Below are 19,304 nucleotides of genomic sequence, written 5' to 3'. Positions count from 1 at the left end.
TTATTTCACTACAAAATTGACGGGACATATCCATCCAGATCTTTGCAGTGTTTATAGTCTCAGAAAATACAGTAATTGACGTAGTTTTTGTTTTGCTGTCGGTATAGTTTTTACGTAAAATAAGAAAAATTATCATTCTAGCTTTTGATAAATTATTTTGCTTTTTTGAAAAAACTACCTAGTAATTTTCATATTTTACTAAAAAAATACTATTAAATATCGCTACAGCCATTTCTAATGTAAGAAAAAAATGCGGTTTGTAGTAGCAAATACAGTAATTGCGGTAAATTTTTTGTTTGCTTTTGTTACTGTTTTTTGTTGTTGTTTTTGTTCTCTGTAAAAAAAACTGCTGGTCAACGCTGGTTGATCATTTTGTTTATTTTGAAATATTTTCTTTTACAAGAAAAATAATATAAAATATCCAGATTTAGTTTATAGTCTAAAAAATGCAGTAATTGCCTTCATTTTTGGTTAGCTATTGATATTTTGCTGGTTTTAAGAATGTTTTTCCAATCTAGATACAAGTTTTTTCCTAAAACAAAAATAATGCACTTATTTCCTACTCTGCGTGGTTTTATTTTTAATTACTTACTTTTTAATTTGATGCTCAGCCTGAGAGTACGCCAAGGTCTTTCCAGGCGTATATTGGATTATTTTCTTATTTCCTTGTCATTTCTGGAGTAAATCCGTTGTTAATTTAGGATTTACCTTTTTGTACAACTCATGAACTCAAAACAAAACATTGTGTGATGCGTTCTGAGAAGGATGTTCGAGCAATCCGAGTAAAAAACTATTTGATTTACCGACACAATGGAGCGAGAAATCGGCTTTTAAAGTATAAATGTATTCAGACAGAAAGTATTACATTAAATTTGGTTAGATTTTTGGGGACTTTTCCATCCTTTCAATTGCCTTTTAAAAATCATTCTCAAATTATTATCAACGTAAAACTAGAAATATGACAAGAACTGAGTTCCAACTGAGCTATGAAATATGCTTGTTCAAAACAATTATATAGTTTTCTGGAATGTGGTAAATATTTTGTTAGTTTTAAAAACTATTTTTTGCTTTGATTACAAAATATGATTAAATAATTTCTTAAAGTAAGCTTTTTGTTGAGTTTCATTCGTAATATTTTTGATACGATACTCTCGTGAAACAACACAATTAGGATATTGAATATATTTAAAATTAGCAAACCAATCTACTAGCTGCTAAATAGAACATTTTTTTTCTATTTTACCCTCAATTTTGTTTTCCTATGGCATTTACCTTATTTCCCAGACTATGAATTGTTTTTTTTTTCCTACACTACAATTTTTTTTTTTTTTTTTTTTTTTAGGTATCATTTTTCTCATTTTAGGATATTTTATATTATTTCCCGATGAAATAAGAAAATTGGGAAAACATTTTTAAAATAAGCAAACCAATTTACCTGCTCCTAGATAGAATATTTTTTTCTTATTTTACCCCGCCAAAAAAAACAGACGGTACTTACCGTATTTTCCAAACTACAATTGGTTAATTTTCCCCGCAAAGGACAAATTTGGGGGGCTTGTTTTAGAGATATTCTTTCTTTTTTTATGATAGTTTATCTTATTTCATCGTAAAATGAGAAAATCATAATAATAATTTTAAAATAGGCTAAACTTTCTATCCAGTTCCTGGTTGTATTATTATTATTATTATTATTATTATTATTACTTTACTAGAATAACAAGAGAAAAATATAAGTAAAAATAGACCTAAAAGGATTGATGTTGCCAATGTGGTAAATGTAATTTTTCTAGCGTAATCTGGAAAATATCATAATCGCTGTAGTTTTTGGTGAGCTTTTTTTTGTGTAGTTTCTCCGTAATGGCACAGTTTTTTTCCATTCATAGAAGTACCTTTTCACAAATATTTATAGACGCACCTTTGATAAAATCCAAACACAACCGCTAATTTTACTTTCCAGTTCAGAAATGTGAAAGGAAAGGTGGAAACTGGGTAACTGATTCTGTTTTTAGGTCTTTGGAGAAAAGAGTTTTCCAGAATAGAACGTGAGAAGGTTGGCAGAGCGATTCGGACAAAGAACCACCCTAAACGGCAACCCCCCGCCCCCCTAACCCCAATCCCCACTACCCCCACCACTGCCACCCCTCCCCCTCCCGTCTGCGTTACTTTAAACATTTTTTAAGGGTCCGAGGACAAAGCTTTCCTTTCAGGCCTAAAACCTCCTCAGGAAGCTCAATCAGAGACCTTGATGCTTGACGAGAGCCACAGTAGCTCATGTGGTGTCAGTCTGTCTAGGTTAAAAGTAATAACATTTTCTCACAGGGTGTGAACCGCTGAAATGAGTTGTCACTGGAGATGAAAAGGAAGCAAAGGTTTTCACTTTGTGATGTCAGTGGTGGTTAAGAAACAGGTACGAATGGTATAAAAACAATCGTTCTTTTGAAAGTATGTTAGATCGTAATGACATTCAAGTATTTTTTTTTTTGTCCATTCATCTCGAATAACATTTTTCTTAAAATTAACACAGAAATGGACTTTAAAAAACATTAAATATATACATTGTGCATTTTATTTTGGTTTTGTGTTCATAGATTACGTTGTAAATAAATTGTTTTAAACATGGCCCTACAAATTCAAAAACATGGTACCATAAGAATAGTATTATGATGAGATAAAATCGGAAGCCATGGTTTGTCCATAACAAACACCATGTTCAGACATAAGGGTGTCCATATGTGCACTTGGCACCAGGATACCCTAGGCCGTAATTCGATGATCGACTTTGTCGTCGTTTCGTCGGACCTGCGGCCGCATGTTCTGGACACTCGGGTGAAGAGAGGGGCGGAGCTGTCAACTGATCACCACCTGGTGGTGAGTTGGCTTCGATGGTGGGGGAAGATGCCGGTCCGACCCGGCAGAGCCAAGCGTGTTGTGAGGGTCTGTTGGGAACGGCTGGCAAAATCTTCTGTCAGAAGAAGTTTCAAATCACACCTCCGACAGAACTTTGCCCATGTCCCAAGGGAGGTGGGGAACATTGAGTCAGAGTGGACCATGTTCCGCGCCTCCATTGTCAAAGCAGCTGATCGGAGCTGTGGCCGTAAGGTAGTCGGTGCCTGCCACGGCGGCAACCCTCAGACCCGTTGGTGGTCACCGGCGGCGTGGGATGCCGTCAAGCTGAAGAAAGAGTCTTATCGGGCCTTCGTGGCCTGTGGGACTCTGGAAGCAGCTGGCAGGTATTGGCTGGCCAAGCGGAATGCAGCTTCGGCGTTTGCCGAGGCAAAAACTCGGGCATAGGAGGAGTTTGGCAAGGCCATAAAAGCCAACTTCCGAATGGCTTTGAGGAAATTCTGGTCCACCATCCGCCGTCTTAGGGGGGGAAGCGGTGTGCCATCGACACTGTGTATAGTGCTGATGGGGCGCTGCTGACCTCGACCCGGGACATTGTGAATCGGTGGGCGGAGTACTTCGAAGACCTCCTCAATCCCACCGACAAGTCTTCCTCTGGGGAAGCAGAGCCGGAGGACTCTGAGTTGGGCTCTCGCATCTCTGGGGTTGAAGTTACCAAGGTGATTAAAAAGCTCCTCGGTGGCAGGGCCCCGGGGGTCGATGAGATCCGCCCGGAGTTCGTTAAGGCTCTGGATGTTGTGGGCGTGTCATGGTTGACACGCCTCTGAAACATCGCGTGCACATCGGGGACAGTGCCTCTGGACTGGCAGACTGGGGTGGTGGTTCCTCTCTTTAAGAAGGGGGATCCGAGAGTGTGTTCCAACTACAGGGGAATCACACTTCTCAGCCTCCCTGGTAAAGTCTATTCAGGCGCACTGGAGAGGAGTGTCCGCCAGGAGGTCGAATCTCGGATTCAGGAGGAACAGTGTGGTTTTCGTCCTGGCCGTGGAACACTGGACCAGCTCTACACACTCTGCAGGGTCTTTGAGGGTGCATGGGAGTTTGCCTGTCCGGTCTACATGTGTTTTGTAGACTTGGAGAAGGCATTGGACCGTGTTCCTCAGGAGGTCCTGTGGGGGGTGCTTTGGGAGTATGGGGTACCGCACAGTCTTATCCGGGCTGTGCGGTCCCTGTATGCCCGGTGCCAGAGTCTGGTCCGCATTGCCGACAGTAAGTCTGATTCGTTCCCGGTGAGGGTTGGACTCCGCTAGGGCTGCCCTTTGTCACCGATTCTGTTCATAACTTTTATGGACAGAATTTCTAGGCGCAGCCTTGGTGGGAATGGAGTCCGGTTTGGGGGCCTCAGCATCGCGTCACTGCTTTCTGCAGATGACGTGGTGCTGTTGGCTTCTTTAGGCCGTGATCTTCAGCTCTCGCTGGAGCAATTTGCAGCCGAGTGTGAAGCAGCCGGGATGAGGATCAGCACCTCCAAGTCCGAGACCATGGTACTCAGTCGGAAAAGGGTGACATGCCCCCTCCGGGTTGGGGATGAGATCTTGCCCCAAGTGGAGGAGTTTAAGTATCTTGGGGTCTTGTTCACGAGTGAGGGTAGGATGGAACGGGAGATCGACAGACGGGTCGGTGCAGCGTTGGCCGTCATTCGGACCCTGTACCGTCGTGGTGAAGAGGGAGCTGAGCCGAAAGGCAAAGCTTTGGATCTACCGGTCGATCTACGTTCCTACCCTCACCATGGTCATGAACTTTGGGTTATGACACAAAGAACACGATCCCAGATACAAGTGGCTGAAATGAGTTTCCTCCGTAGGGTGTCTGGGTTTCCCCTTAGAGATAAGAATAGATAGAATAGAATACAATAGAATATACCTTTATTGTCATTGTTACAAATGGGCTAACATATTGTGACAACGAAATTGGGCATGACACTCCAGTTTTACACATTCATAGTGAGGTATGAGCAAGAAGATAAAGGAACAGAGAAGATAATGTTATAAGACAAGGGGGATAAGGCTATAGTTATAATAAGGTGAGAATTCCAGTCATCCGGGAGGGACTCTGTGCAGAGCCACTTCTCCTCCGCATTCAGAGGAGCCAGTTGAGGTCATCTGATAAGGACGCCTCTCTCGGGAGGTGTTCCGGGCATGTCCCACCGGTGGGGGCGACCCAGGACACGCTGGAGAGACTATGTCTCTCGGCTGGCTTGGGAACACCTCGGGATCCCGTCGGATGAGCTGGAGGAGGTGGCTGGGGATAGAGACGTCTGAGCTTCCCTTTTAAGGCTACTGCCCCCGCGACCCGACCCCGGATAAGCGGAAGATAATGGATGGATGGATGGAAAATCGAAAGCCTTTTATTTTGATACCTAAACCCCTGGTGGTCTACTGCAAGGGTCGGGAATCTTTTTTACCCAAAGAGCTATAAAAACAAAAATATTTTGTATTTTCTTTTTTTTTTTTTTAAAGTGACCCACCTCATATTTTTAAAGAAAAAAATTAAATTAAACCGCCAAAGCAGCTCTCCACACAAAAGCTAATTCTTCAGCGCATTTTATTTCACTGTGAAAAGTTTGATGATTTGATCAAATTTACAAAATAATATTTATGTCTGGCATTATTATTATTTTATAGAGTTTGTCCTGTGTAGCAGGACATAAACATACCACTTAAAATTATTTTCCCTCCCGCAGTTACTTAAGAGTGCTGAGGCTTATTTTGACATTTGTCATTTTTTAATTCCCTTCTCAAATCTGCATTCAGGCTCCAAGTCTCTGCATCATACAACACAGTCGGCACAATCACACTCTTATACAGTCCCTTCTTAAAATCCATACTCATACTCTTGTTTCTCATCACTCTACTTAGAGCACCCAAAACCTTGCTTTCTTGATTCATTATGTGCAATACCTCCTACTCCATTCGACCTACTGCAGCCACATCACAACAAAGTACCCAAAGCTTTCAACTTCTTCCAGCACCTGTCCATTCAACCTTATTTCCAACAACTTGCCCACTCCATCATGTGAACACTTCAATCACCTTACTCTTCCCAACATTTACACATAACCTACGCCTATCACTTACTTTTCCCAACTCCATGACCAAACTTCTCAATTTTCCCTCAGAATCAGCCACAAGGACTATGCCATTGGCAAACAACTGACTTGCCTGCCTCACAGTTCCACTGTTATCCATTATCTCTAAACCTCTGCCAAATACTCTTGCATTCACTTCTCTCACCACACCATCCATACACACAATAAACAGCCATGGTAACATCACACACCTCTGTCTCACTTAATTGTCTCACTCCCAACTCTTAAACATGCTCTGCTGTTCACATACAAACTCTTCAATGCTTCCAACAACTTTCCACTCACTCCATAAATTACGATCACCTGCCACAACGCCTCTCTATCAACTGTCATCTGCCTTTTCCTAGTCCATGAAAGCCAAATAAACATCCTTACCTTTTGCAAAATATTCCTCACACGTCTGTCGTACTGCAGACACCTAATCCACACATCCTCTTCCTTTCCTGAAACCATTCTGCTCCTCCATCACCACCTCATCTGTTCTTCCATACAGCTTACCCAGCACAGACAACAAACTGATGCCTCTGGAATTGCTACATTCATACTTATCACCTTTACCCCTATACAGACGCTGCCCTACTTACGAACGTGATTCCATACGATCGTTCGTAAGTTGAATTTGTTCGTAAGATGCTCCAGTGCTATATTTCGTATGGCAAATATGTTTAAGGTTTATATAAGTATGTTTAAGGCTTGTATAAGTAACCTGTATTGTTTTGAAATTGAAATATAAACGTTTGATTAAATAATATGCTCTATAACATTACATAGCAGGCCGAATAATAAACCATAGTACTGAAAAACAAAGCTGCACATTAGGCATTGACATTCTTTGGTCTGTGAAGCCCTTTAAGACTCCTTGTGATTAAGGGTGTCACAAAGAAACATGGCTTGACTTGACTATAAAGATACATAAAGTTAACTTTAACTTACTTGGAAGACTTAGGCAACTTCCTCTTCCGTGGTAAAAAGTGGATTAAAAAAAAGCGATCCAACCATTTTCTCAACTGCATCAAGCTTCCATATTCCACTTTCACCTCAAAAAGAAATGGCTCGCCTCTTCTTTAAGCTTTATACCAACCATATCGAATGGATGCACGAGATATTAAACAATAAAAACGTCAAAGTTCTTAACAGGCTAGAGATACAGTGCAGTGCTAGGTGACCTCTCACAGCGCCACGAGGCAGAAAAAAGCACTACAGCACTGTCCTCTACTCAGATAAAAGTACACACAATACAAAATCGAACTTACAGCAATGTCCGGATATTTTTTGACATCCCGAAAAGAATGTTCGTATGTACCGGTGTTCCCAACTCAAATGTTCGTAAGTAGGGGAGCGTCTGTACTATGGCACCACACATGCACTATACCAATCAACAGGAACCACACCACTTGAAAAGCATGCATTCAACAAGCGTACTAACCAGTAAATTATAGCCGTGCCACCTTTCTTCAAGCATTTAGCAGTACAACCAGCCAACCTAGGCACCTTCCCCCCCTTTCATTTCTTTTCACTGCATCTTGCACCTCCCATGTTTTCACAGGATTCATATTTAAATTACCCAACACGTACATTCTCCCCATACCACCAATCACCTCTACTCTCACTTCTCTCCCATCCTCCACAACTCCTCAAAATACTCTGCCCATCTCTTCCTGACTGCACTACCAATACCTTATCTTTCACATTCTCTTCCTATCAAAACTCGCTCTTTCTTACTCTTTTCACTTCTTTCCAGAACACTTTTCTCCTTTCCTCCAAGTTCACTCCTATCGTTCTCCACCAGTCATCAATTGCTTTCCTTTTGCCGCTTCCACTATCGCTTTTACCAACCTTTGCTTCACTCTAAACCTTTCATACGCATCACCACTTTTATCTTGCTGGCACTCCTCAAAGGCACATCTCTTCTCTGTCACAGCCTCTGAGACCTCATCATTCCACAGTTCACTTCCTTTCCTAATTCCTCGACCAACTTTTGTCATTCCACACACTTCTTTGGCACTCATCAACACTGCCTCTTTAAACCACTTCCATTCCATTTTCATACTCTCCACTTCTCTTCTACTAATCTGTTCATACTCTTCCCCTGTCTTCTCTTTAAATTCTCTCGTTTTCTGCCTTATTCAACTCTGACATTTTCACCTCTTCCCTCACACTCTTCCTATAACTCGCCCTTTAAGATCCATCTATTCTCAGTTTTCCTTCCACATAAAAATGATCAGACATACCACACATTTCACCTCTGTAAACATGCACATCCAACAATCTGCTTAAGATCCTTTTCCTAACCACTACATATTCCATCAGTGCTGTGTCGACCATCTCACCACTACCCACTCTGACAAAAGTATACTTCACGTCCCTCTTTTCAAACAATGTATTTGCAATCACATTTTTCACACATACCTCAATCAATTTCTTCCCACTCCCATTTCTTCCTGGAACTCCGTATCTACCAACAAAATTTTCAACCATTCCACCACCCACTCGAGCATTCAGGTAACCTAGTATTACCACTTTTCACCCCTCTTTCGCACTTGCCACACATTCGGACAAATCCTTTCAGAACTCCTCTCTCCTCTCAGCACATGTTTCTGTATCAGGTGCATATGCACTTATAAACATCCATACAAAAAACCTTGCAAATAAATCAAGTCAAGTCAAGTCACGTCATGTTTATTTGTATAGCCCTTAATCACAAAGAGTCTCAAAGGGCTGCACAGATCAAGGACTTTTGCAAACTACAGACTATTATGACACCATCCCCTCATCTAAAACCTACATGAGGGCAAATAATACGCATATTATCAACATAAAATATAGGTTATTCATATGGTATAGAGTAGAAGTATGTTTTAAGCTTAGATTTAAACATTTCCACTGAGTTTGCAGATCGAATCTCAGGGGGAAGAGCATTCCACAGCACCGGGGCCTGGATGGAGATCGCTCTTGAACCTGCGGATCTCTTCTTAGCTCTTGGGATCACTAGTAGACCAGCGTTTTCAGAGCGAAGGCTCCGGACCGGAACATAGGGGGAAATTAAATCTAAAAGATATGAGGGAGCAAGTTTATGCATGATTTTGTATACTACCAACAGAACCTTAAAATCACATCCGAAGCTAACAAGGAGCCAATGCAGGTTTGCAAAAATCGGGGTAATGTGATCAAACTTTCTTGTCTTAGTTAAAAGCCTCGCTGCAGCACTTTGTACCAGCTGATGGCTCTTGATTTTGGACTTCAAGAAACCGGAGAGTAGTGCATTACAGTAATTGAGACGGGAGGTAGCAAACGGGAATTATAATCCCCGCATCCGACCGAGACAGCATAGGACGAATTTTAGCAATATTGCGAAGTAGGAAGAAAGCTGTTCTAGTAATATTCTTCACGTATGTTTGAAGGGACGGATTGGGGTCAAATATGATACCTAAATTTTTGACTGAGTCCCTCAGGGTGATATTACATTTGTCAATGTTCAGAGCAGTTTTAAAAAAAAAGTCACGGCATTTAAATGGACCAATACCTAACATTTCGATCTTTTCCGAGTTAAGGCGCAAGAAGTTGAGTGACATCCATTTTTTTTACCTCAGTGAGGCAGGCCTCCAAATTTCCACAGTTTAGTGTGGCAGATTCCTCCATAGGAAGATATCCGCGTAGCAATGGAAACTGATATTATACTTAGGAATAATATCACCTAATGTAAGCACGTCAATGCTGAAAAGAAGGGGGGCAAGTACTGAACCCTGCGGAACACCACAGGCAACACTAAAGGGCTCAGATGTAATTTCACCATATTTAACACAGTGCGTCCTATTTGAGAGGTAGGATCTGAACCATAAGAGGACAGTTCCTGAGAGACCAATCCATTTTTCCAACAGTTGGAGCAAGATATTATGGTCCGCAGTGTCAAAGGCAGCACCAAGGTCCAATGAGCAGCAAGAGTGATGAAGCGCCGGGGTCCATTGCCAGTAGAAGATCATTGGTTCCCTTAATCAGGGCTGTCTCAGTAAAGTGGTTAGCCCTGAATCCTGATTGCATTGATTCAAAAAGATTACTCACATATTTAAAATCATTCAGCTGCGATGCCACATCATTTTCAAGTACTTTAGAAAGAAACAGTAGGTTTGCCACAGGTCTATAATTACATCAGCTTTCTGGATCAAGGTTGGGTCGTTTCAGTGTAGGTTTAATAACAGCAGACTTAAAAGCCGCTGGAACTACACCTGATGAAAATGACATGTTTATAATATTTAGAACTGAAGGTCCAAGGACCCCAAAAAGGCCTTTAATCAGTGAACCCGGAAGCGGGTCAAACAGGCAAGTAGTCGGTTTGGTCGTATTCTTTCAGATTTCCTCCAGTCTTGTTTAAGTGATCTAGTTTCATCAGTAAACCAAGGCGTGCGTCTTTTAGGTCCTAATTTAAGGCGTAGGGGCGCTACGGAATCCAGGACACGAGCCTGGGTAGCATTAAACTCATTCATGAGTGAGTCAATAGAGCTTTTATATAAAGGAAAGGAAGCAACTACTCCTGAAAGAAGATCAGAGAGCTCAGAAACAATGCCAGTGCTTAAATTGCGTCCGCTAAATCCTTTACTTTTTTTAGTACAACAAATCAAAAGAAAAATTTTGCATTTTGGTTACTTTAATTGTTCGTATTTTGTAATCTTCCCTGTGCTTTGTAGCACTCGTTTTAGGTTGCACTACTCCATACAGAGAATCTTGATGGTCAAATATCACACCTTTAATTTTCTACGAGTACATTTTCCCGCAGTTGTGAACTCCTCACCCGGTGTTGTCTGACGTTAGCTAGCTCATGAAAGAGTCTTTTCCACAAATTCCTCGGGCATGACCTTATAGGACGAATGCTGCCATCTGGGGTGGGAAGAAGACACGCAGAAAGAGACCACTGTTTCTCTAATGGACACATTAGAAGAGAAGATGGCGTGATGGGGAGATCCGGGGGCGGACAGCTTTCACAGATGACATCACCAGCAAAATACTCGCTCGATTTATGTTTAACAGATTTCCTCACATGAGTAGAAGATGTACATTTCTGTTTGTGTTCATGTCATGTAATACAGTAGAATCGCCATATGTCACATTAATCTGTTCTGAGGTCGGGATGGATTGCAAAGTGAAATTGTTTTATGGTGGGGAATAAAAAAACCCTATGGTAATTAGCTAATACATTCCGGGATGAACACATTTAAATTGTATACACGTATGTATTCAACATTATTGACAAAATATAGTAAGTACTAATTATGTGTACCGTATTTTTACGCCCATCAGGCGCACATAAATCTCAGACTTTCTTCAAATTGTAGGGCGCGCCCTATCAGGCAGTATGCCCTGTCTCTCATGCAGAGCAGTGGATGGAGATGGCCTTAGGGTGGGGGGCGTACTCCTGAGAATTCAAGGTTTGAGTCAAGCCTTGCAAAACTTTTGGGTGAAATCCAATGTTTTTTGAGATTGTTCACATTTCCAACTAAATCCTACTTCTATGCGTCTCCACTGACTTTTGAGCGCCTCTTAGTTGATTGCCATCACATCCCGTTTGAAAGTTATTTTGCGACTAGAGGCTGAACACAGTTTCCTGCAAAATGAATTAAGTCAAAAACATCACTTTCCTTCCATTGAATGCTTTCTGTGTTTTTGTCCGCATGGTCTGTTGATTTCTACACTACCCGGAACACCGTGAAAATTGAGCAGTTGTGAAAGAATTGAAGATGAATGAATCAAAGGTTTTTCAAGATGGAAGAATCTTAAAACAAGTTTTTATCCGCGTGTTTTACTTTATAATCAATACGTAAATAAACCACAACGAAACGCAGTTTTTCAACTGCTGTATTTTTAAATTCGTACACTTGTCTGCTTGGCTGTGTTGTTGTAACGCGGCGGCAAGCAGAGGCTTCCTGCGCCATATCATGGGGTGCTTGTCTGTGATGTGCCAAACAATGACCGGACCGTCACCCAGCCTGAAAATGTCCCCCCTTGCTGCACAAACATTACTAAATCTTATTTGTATCTATTTTTGGGGAGAATGTGATAGACCAGTAAAGCACGGAGCATTTGCAGCTTGTATGCGGAGGGGAAACATTTCATACAAGCTTACAGATGCCTGAGCCTCCTGTAGTGTTAAATTTGGAAATGGAACCAACTACGAAGACTGCGACATAAACGAAAAGCTGTGAGCCACCGCACAACACACTTTTTTGGGACCAGAACCACCCGTGAAAAATGAAAACCCGCAAAAGTAGCGGCGCACTTTGATCAAAGCCCACAAGGATCAAACTCCCTCGAGATGATTTAACTACCGACTGAGAGTATAAAACTGTAAAAAAAATAAGAATTGTAGATCTACAAATAATAACAAACAGACATTATTGCAGTTGAATGAATGTGTTTATCACATTATACAAAAGTCAAAGAGAATTGGAGGGCACCTTCATTCAGTGTAAGAAAGCAATTTAGAGAGCGTCTGTCTGGCTGCACGCTAGCATTGGGTGTCCTCAAATTGAGCCATATCTCCCCGGTTAAAACAAAACCTTCCCGAACTTAGCGGTATCCCAAGAGTTGTTGCTCCATCCAGGTCAACCATTTTATGTGTAATGGATGTGGTGTTGCTGAAATACAGGCTTAACCATAGCAGTTGGCCGGACCAGCAGCACCGCCTCTTGCCTTAGCCCCGATGCCGCCTTAGTCGTTTCTTGAAGTCGATAATAGTCCATGGAGTATCCTGTGGTGATCACCATTTCTCTGCGCTTTCTGGCTTTAGTCCGATTTAATTGATTGTTTTTTTTTTTTTATGTAACGAACGAACAGCGAGTGGTCTTCTTTATGCTTCTCTGTCTGTCATAACAGGCAGCGCCCCACTGCTGTTTGACTGACAGCATACACCAGCTCATCACAGTCACACACACAGTCACACCCCCCTAACACAGAGTGCCATCCTTAACCTGTCTACATGGTCTGCTGTAAATCAGAACACAATGCATGATACGTTGATAGCAATGACAAAGACGATTCAAATCAGTTCAAAATCCGCTGAGGAGTGCAGTAAGTCATGTTTATTTGTACAGCCCTTAATCATAAAGAGTCTCGAAGGGCTGCACAGACCACAGATTATTGCAAACCACAGACTATTATTACACCACCCCTGATCTAAAACCTTCATGAGGGCAAGGAGAAACTAAAAAACCTCAACATGAGGTAAATGAAGAAACATTGAGAACGGTCCGCACATGAGGTAATCCCCCTTCCAGGATGACCACGCTGCAATGGATGTTGCAATAACAAATAATACACGATATTGTCAACATAAATTATAGATTATTCATATGCTATAGAATAGAAGTGTGTTTTAAACTTAGATTCAAACAGTTCCACTGAGGTTGCAGATCGAATCTCAGGGGGAAGAGCATTCCACAGCATTGAATGGAGAACGCCCTCGAACCTGCGGATCTCTTCTTGGCTCTTGGGATCACTAGTAGACCAGCATTTTCAGAGTGAAGGCTCGGGACATGAACATATGGCGAAATTGAATGTGAAAGATATGAGGGAGCAAGTGCATGCATGATTTTGTATACTACCAACAGAAATTTAAAATCACATCTTAAGCTAACAATCCAAGCCTTTGCCAAAGTCAAAACATATTGCTGGAAAGAGTTTTTTTTCCCGCCGCGGTTATTATTTTAACCAGTTTTATTATTTAATAGCATAATTTGGTCATGTCTCCTCTTTACTTCTTTGTCATGTGTGAAAGGCACTAGAGAGCTTACCAGAACATATTTTGAACTTCTATGGAAGTAGCAGCACAACTTGGTCGTGTCTCCTCTCTACTTCTTCGTAATGTGCATGAGGCACTGGAGAGCTCTCTCATTATAGTTAATCTTGGTAAACAGAGTAAGTCCTAGCTGATTGATTTTATTTATTGATTCATTGATTGATTGATTCAGGCTTTTGTCTCTTGGACACTCTTGTTTTTTAGTCTTGTCTACCAGAGCTCTCTAATGTTCTTTCAAATGAATTGCAAACAAAAACATAATTTGTAAGGAAGAAGAGTAAAAATTTGACACCAAACATTAATTCAATTATGAAAACGTTAGCTTTTTGGCCTGTGCTTTGTTATGCTTTCTTTTGATGTAAATAATGCATTGGTTCCATGAAAAAGATGGCATCAGGGCGGGACCTCTAGCATCACCATATGACTATCATGTACACCACTGGTGTCTGTATCATTTTTTTCACATACATAAAAAGGTCTCAGCTAAAGAGTTGGCTTTTTTAAAGGATATGTTTGTCAATTTGGAGTCTGTATCATTGGATGTCTGAATAATCTGTGTTTCTGACCTAGCTGAAACAGATAGACAAAGCGGCAGCTGCAGCTCACACGTTCTTCCAAGCTAACCCTGAACACGTGGACACAAGTCAGAACCTGGAGAAGGACAAAGACCCTCAGGTTGTGGATCGAGGAGCTCGACCTCATCAAGTAAGGAAGGAAAATACAGATTTCTAAACATATTTTAGACTTCAGTCATGAATACGCCTGTAATTTGTATTTGTTTATTTTTCTTATATTTTTCTAATATATATACGTATATGATATGTGTTTATATATATATATATATATATATATATATATATATATATATATATATCCATCCATCCATTATCTGCACCGCTTATCCTTTGTAGGGTCGCGGGGGTGCTGGAGCCCATCTCAGCTATCTTTGGGCAGTGGGCAGGGGACACCCCAAACTGGTTGCCAGCCAATCGCAGGGCACACTGGGACAGACAATTTGCTCGCTCCTTCACACCTAGGGACAATTTGGACCGGCCAATTAACCTGACTTGCATGTTTTTGGAATGTGGGAGGAAATCGGAGTGCCCGGAGGAAATCTCAGCAAGCACGGGGAGAACATGCAAACTCCACACAGGAGGTTTGATCTCACGACCTCAGAACTGCGCCACACACACGCTAACCACTGTGCCGCCGTGCTGCCCTGTATATATATATACAGTGGAACCTCGCTAGTTCGCGGTTCCACTTTTGTGGGTTCGCGGGTCTAAAAAACATACCTTACCTTCTCAATAAAAGCATTTATTGACTTGACGCCATTGAGCACTCTTATTGTGAAGGGGAGGGGGAGGCCCTGACACAATGCTTAGTCATGGTGAATTACCGCTTCGCTCACCCCCCCTTCTTTAACTCCTCCCACCTCACCCCCTTCTTATGTGGCGCTCAGTTTATCATGGAGGAACTCGGCGACGCGACGTAAGTATATTCTCTTCTGTCACATTTCATCTCAAGTTTGACTTTATTATCCCAAAAGCGAGTGGTTGTTTGTACTACCTAAACACGGCTAATTGTGTGTGGTTTCGTGTATTTGTTGTAAAAGCCGTTCGATGCCGCTAGCTAAAGTATGTTGTTATTGTCAGAAGGTAGGTCTTTCACTTTCATTAAAATGAACACAGACCATTTTTTTTAACTGTTGTTTCCCAAAACGCTTCACAAACACTCATCAAATATCACATTTTCACTGTTTTTATTTTCAATATGTAACCGGTAGTGTTAACAAGCGAAATAAACTGCGATTGCTGCATGTGGTTGGGAGCGGTTAATACAATCATACTGAATGGTTCGTAGTGGTTTCGCCGCAGTCCTATTCCGTGTACATACAACATATTTTACAGTTTTTTTTTTTTTTATAACATGAATTTCACTCTCTTTCTCTCTACCCGTATTCTATAAGGTGTACTGTATACAGTGGGGGTATACCGTATACCTGTATATGTTTTTTTAAGCATTTTTGAAGGGGTGCCGCTGCTTCGCAGATTTTCAGTTTTCGCGGGTGGTCTTAGTCCCCATTAAACGCGATAACCGAGGTATTACTGTATATACATATTATATATATATATACTGGACTGTCTCAGAAAATTAGAATATTGTGATAAAGTTCTTTATTTTCTGTAATGCAATTAAAAAAACAAAAATGTCATACATTCTGGATTCATTACACATCAACTGAACTATTTCAAGCCTTTTATTATTTGAATATTGCTGATTTTGGCTTACAGCTGAAAAAAACTCAAAAATCCTATCTCAAAATATTAGAATACTTCCTCAGACCAAGTAAAAAAATAATTTTATAACAGCAAAACTAAATCAAACATTTGAAAATGTCCATTGATGCACTCAGTACTTGGTTGGGAATCCTTTTGCACGGATTACTGCATCAATCCGGCGTGGCATGGAGGCAATCAGCCTGTGGCATTGCTGAGGTGTTATTGATGCCCAGGATGCTTCGATAGCGGCCTTCAGCTCATTTGCATTTGTAGGTCTGGTGTCTTTCATCTTCTTCTTAACTATACCCCACAAATTCTCGATGGGGTTCAGGTCAGGGGAATTAGCAGGCCAATCAAGGACAGTGATGCCATGGTCAGTGCACCAGTTACTGGTGGTTTTGGCACTATGGGCAGGTGCCAGATCATGCTGGAAAATGAAATCCTCATCTCCATAGAGCTTTTCAGCAGATGGAAGCATGTAGTGCTCTAAAATCTCTTGGTACACAGTTGCATTTACTCTGGACTTGATGAAACACAGTGGACCAACACCAGCAGCTGACATGGCTCCCCAAACCATTGCTGACTGTGGGAACTTCACACTGGATTTCAAGCAACTTGGATTTTGCTCCTCTCCAGCCTTTCTCCAGACTCTGGCGCCTTGACTTCCAAATGAAATACAAAACTTGCTTTCGTCTGAAAAGAGGACTTTGGACCACTCTGCAACTGTCCAGTGCTTCTTCTCCATAGCCCAAGTCAGACGCTTCTTCCGTTGTCTTGAGTTCAGAAGTGGCTTGACCATGGGAATACGGCTATTGTAGCCCATTTCCCGGACACGTCTGTGAACTGTGGCTTTTGATACCTGGACTCCAGCTTCAGCCCACTGTCTTTGAAGCTCCCCAAATTCTGGAAGCGGCTCTTCTTCACAATTTTGTTAAGGCTGCGGTCATCTCTCTTGGTTGTGCAGCGTTTCCGGCCACATTTTTCCCTTCCAACAGACTTTTTGTGGATATGCTTTGAAACTGCACTCTGTGAACAGCCTGCTCTTTGAGAAATGTCTTTTTGTGTCTTACCCTCCTGATGGAGGGTATCAATGATGGTCCTCTGGACAGCAGACAGATCAGCAGTCTTCCCCATACTTGTGATTTAGTTTACTGAACCAAGCTGAGTGTTTTTAAGGCTCAGGAAACCCTCGCAAGGTGTTTCGAGTTAATTAGATGATTCAGGTGATTAGTAGAATAGCCTACTTGTATACTTTTTCATGATATTCTAATATTTTGAGATAGGATTTTTGAGTTTTCTTAAGCTGTAAGCCAAATTCAGCAATATTAAAATAATAAAAGGCTTGAAATAGTTCAGTTGATGTGTAATGAATCCAGAATGTATGACATTTTTGTTTTTTTAATTGCATTACAGAAAATAAAGAACTTTATCACAATATTCTAAATTTCTGAGACAGTCCAGTATATATATATATATATATATATATATATATATATATATATATATATATATATATTTATATATATATATATATATATATATATATATATATATATATATATATATATATATATATATATATATATATATAATATTTTTATATATATGCAGTGGAACCTCGGTTTTCGAACGCCCCTCAGTTCGAACAAATCGGAGTCCGACCCAAAATTTCGAGAAATTCTTGCTTCGCTGTTCAGTCAAAAAATCAGAGTTCGAACGCCGGTAATGCGTGAGTGCGTACGCTAGGATGCGATGCTGAGCGGCGTACGGGTGTAGATCGCTCTTTTCGTGACCAACTGTTATCGCGTGGGACGTGTTTTGTTTTGCTTTTGCTTTTAATATAGGTGTACGAAGTGTTTTAGCCCCTTATTATGCCTCCGAAGAAAGTCAGTGCAAGCAGCAAAGTTGCTACAGGTGAAAAAAGAAAAGTAGTGCGTACAACTATTGCATTTAAAAAGAAATAATAGCACAACTGTCCACCTGTGCCTTCTGCTGACCACCACAAAGGTAAGAAATCCTATTCATAATTTTTTCTTTATCCTTTTTTTATTTTTACACGTTCATGTTAGCGTAATCTTTCGTACGGAAGATTACGATAACGCGAACGTACGATTAGCCTGGGTTAGCATTATGTTTACGTTGAACATTCAGAGTGTTGGAACGGAGCCCAACTTTCAGGGTGTTGGAACGGAGCCCCCTTTTCAATGAACCGCTCACCACTTGTTGCGGAGACCCGGGTGCTAAATGACTTGTAAACGACCTGATTTTTTATTTTTACAAGTTCATGTTAGCGTAATCTTTCGTACGGAAGATTACTATAATGCGAACGTACGATTAGCCTGGGTTAGCATTATGTTTACGATGAACATTCAGGTAAACATTCAGGGTGTTGGAACGGAGCCCAACATTGAGGGTGTTGGAACGGAGCCCCCTTTCCAATGAACCGCTCACCACTTGTTGTGGAGACCCGGGTGCTAAATGACTTGTAAACGACCTGATTTTTTATTTTTACAAGTTCATGTTAGCGTAATCTTTCGTACAGAAGATTACGATAACGCGGACATACAATAAGCCTGGGTTAGCTTTATGTTTACGTTAAACATTCAGTGTGTTGGAACGGATTAAAACGATGTACATTATTTTTAATGGGAAAAATGATTTTGGTGATCGAACAAATCAGTTTTCGAACAGGTTTCTGGAACGGATTATGGTCGAGAACCGAGGTTATACTGTATATACATACATATTTATATATATATATATATATATATATATATATATATATATATATATATATATATATATATATATATATATATATATATATATATATATATATATATATATATATATATAGAATGGTCTTGATTTTTTTTTGTAGCCTCCTTAAAATGTGTGTAGTGAAGCTACTTCATAAGAGTTATAAGAGTTTACAAAGTGCTGCAGCGAGGCTTTTAACTAAGACAAGAAAGTTTGATCACATTACTCCAATTTTTGCTAACCTGAATTACTTCCCAATCATAAGAGCTTGCTGCTGTTCCATTCATTCAAATTCCTCCTACACAGCTAAGTGGGCTCTGGGTATAAAACTCGGCCTGAAAATGGGACCCTGGTCACCCCCCACCCAACACACGCATACACAGCCCTGTCACCTGCTGAACACAATAATTATACCCGTGAAGTATCGAAACCGCGAAAAATAAACCGCAGTACAGCGAGGAAATCCTTTTTTGTTTATTTTTGT

General features: G+C 40.8%; 1 protein-coding gene across 1 annotated transcript in view; it reads left to right on the top strand.

Annotated features, from left to right (window-relative positions):
* The window catches only part of p3h2 (prolyl 3-hydroxylase 2), a 101,322-nt gene that overhangs the window by 44,402 nt on the left and 37,616 nt on the right, over window positions 1–19,304 (top strand). The window contains exon 2 of the mRNA XM_088349125.1: window positions 14,349–14,483. Within this exon, the coding sequence (XP_088205251.1) occupies window positions 14,349–14,483 (135 nt within the window). The remainder of the gene's footprint in view (window positions 1–14,348; window positions 14,484–19,304) is intronic.

Source organism: Urocampus carinirostris, chromosome 12 (genome assembly GCF_059441175.1).
Source record: "Urocampus carinirostris isolate Australia breed hairy pipefish chromosome 12, RoL_Ucar_1.0, whole genome shotgun sequence".
Taxonomy (NCBI): Eukaryota; Metazoa; Chordata; class Actinopteri; order Syngnathiformes; family Syngnathidae; genus Urocampus; species Urocampus carinirostris.
This window is presented reverse-complemented; position numbering and strand designations above follow the sequence as displayed.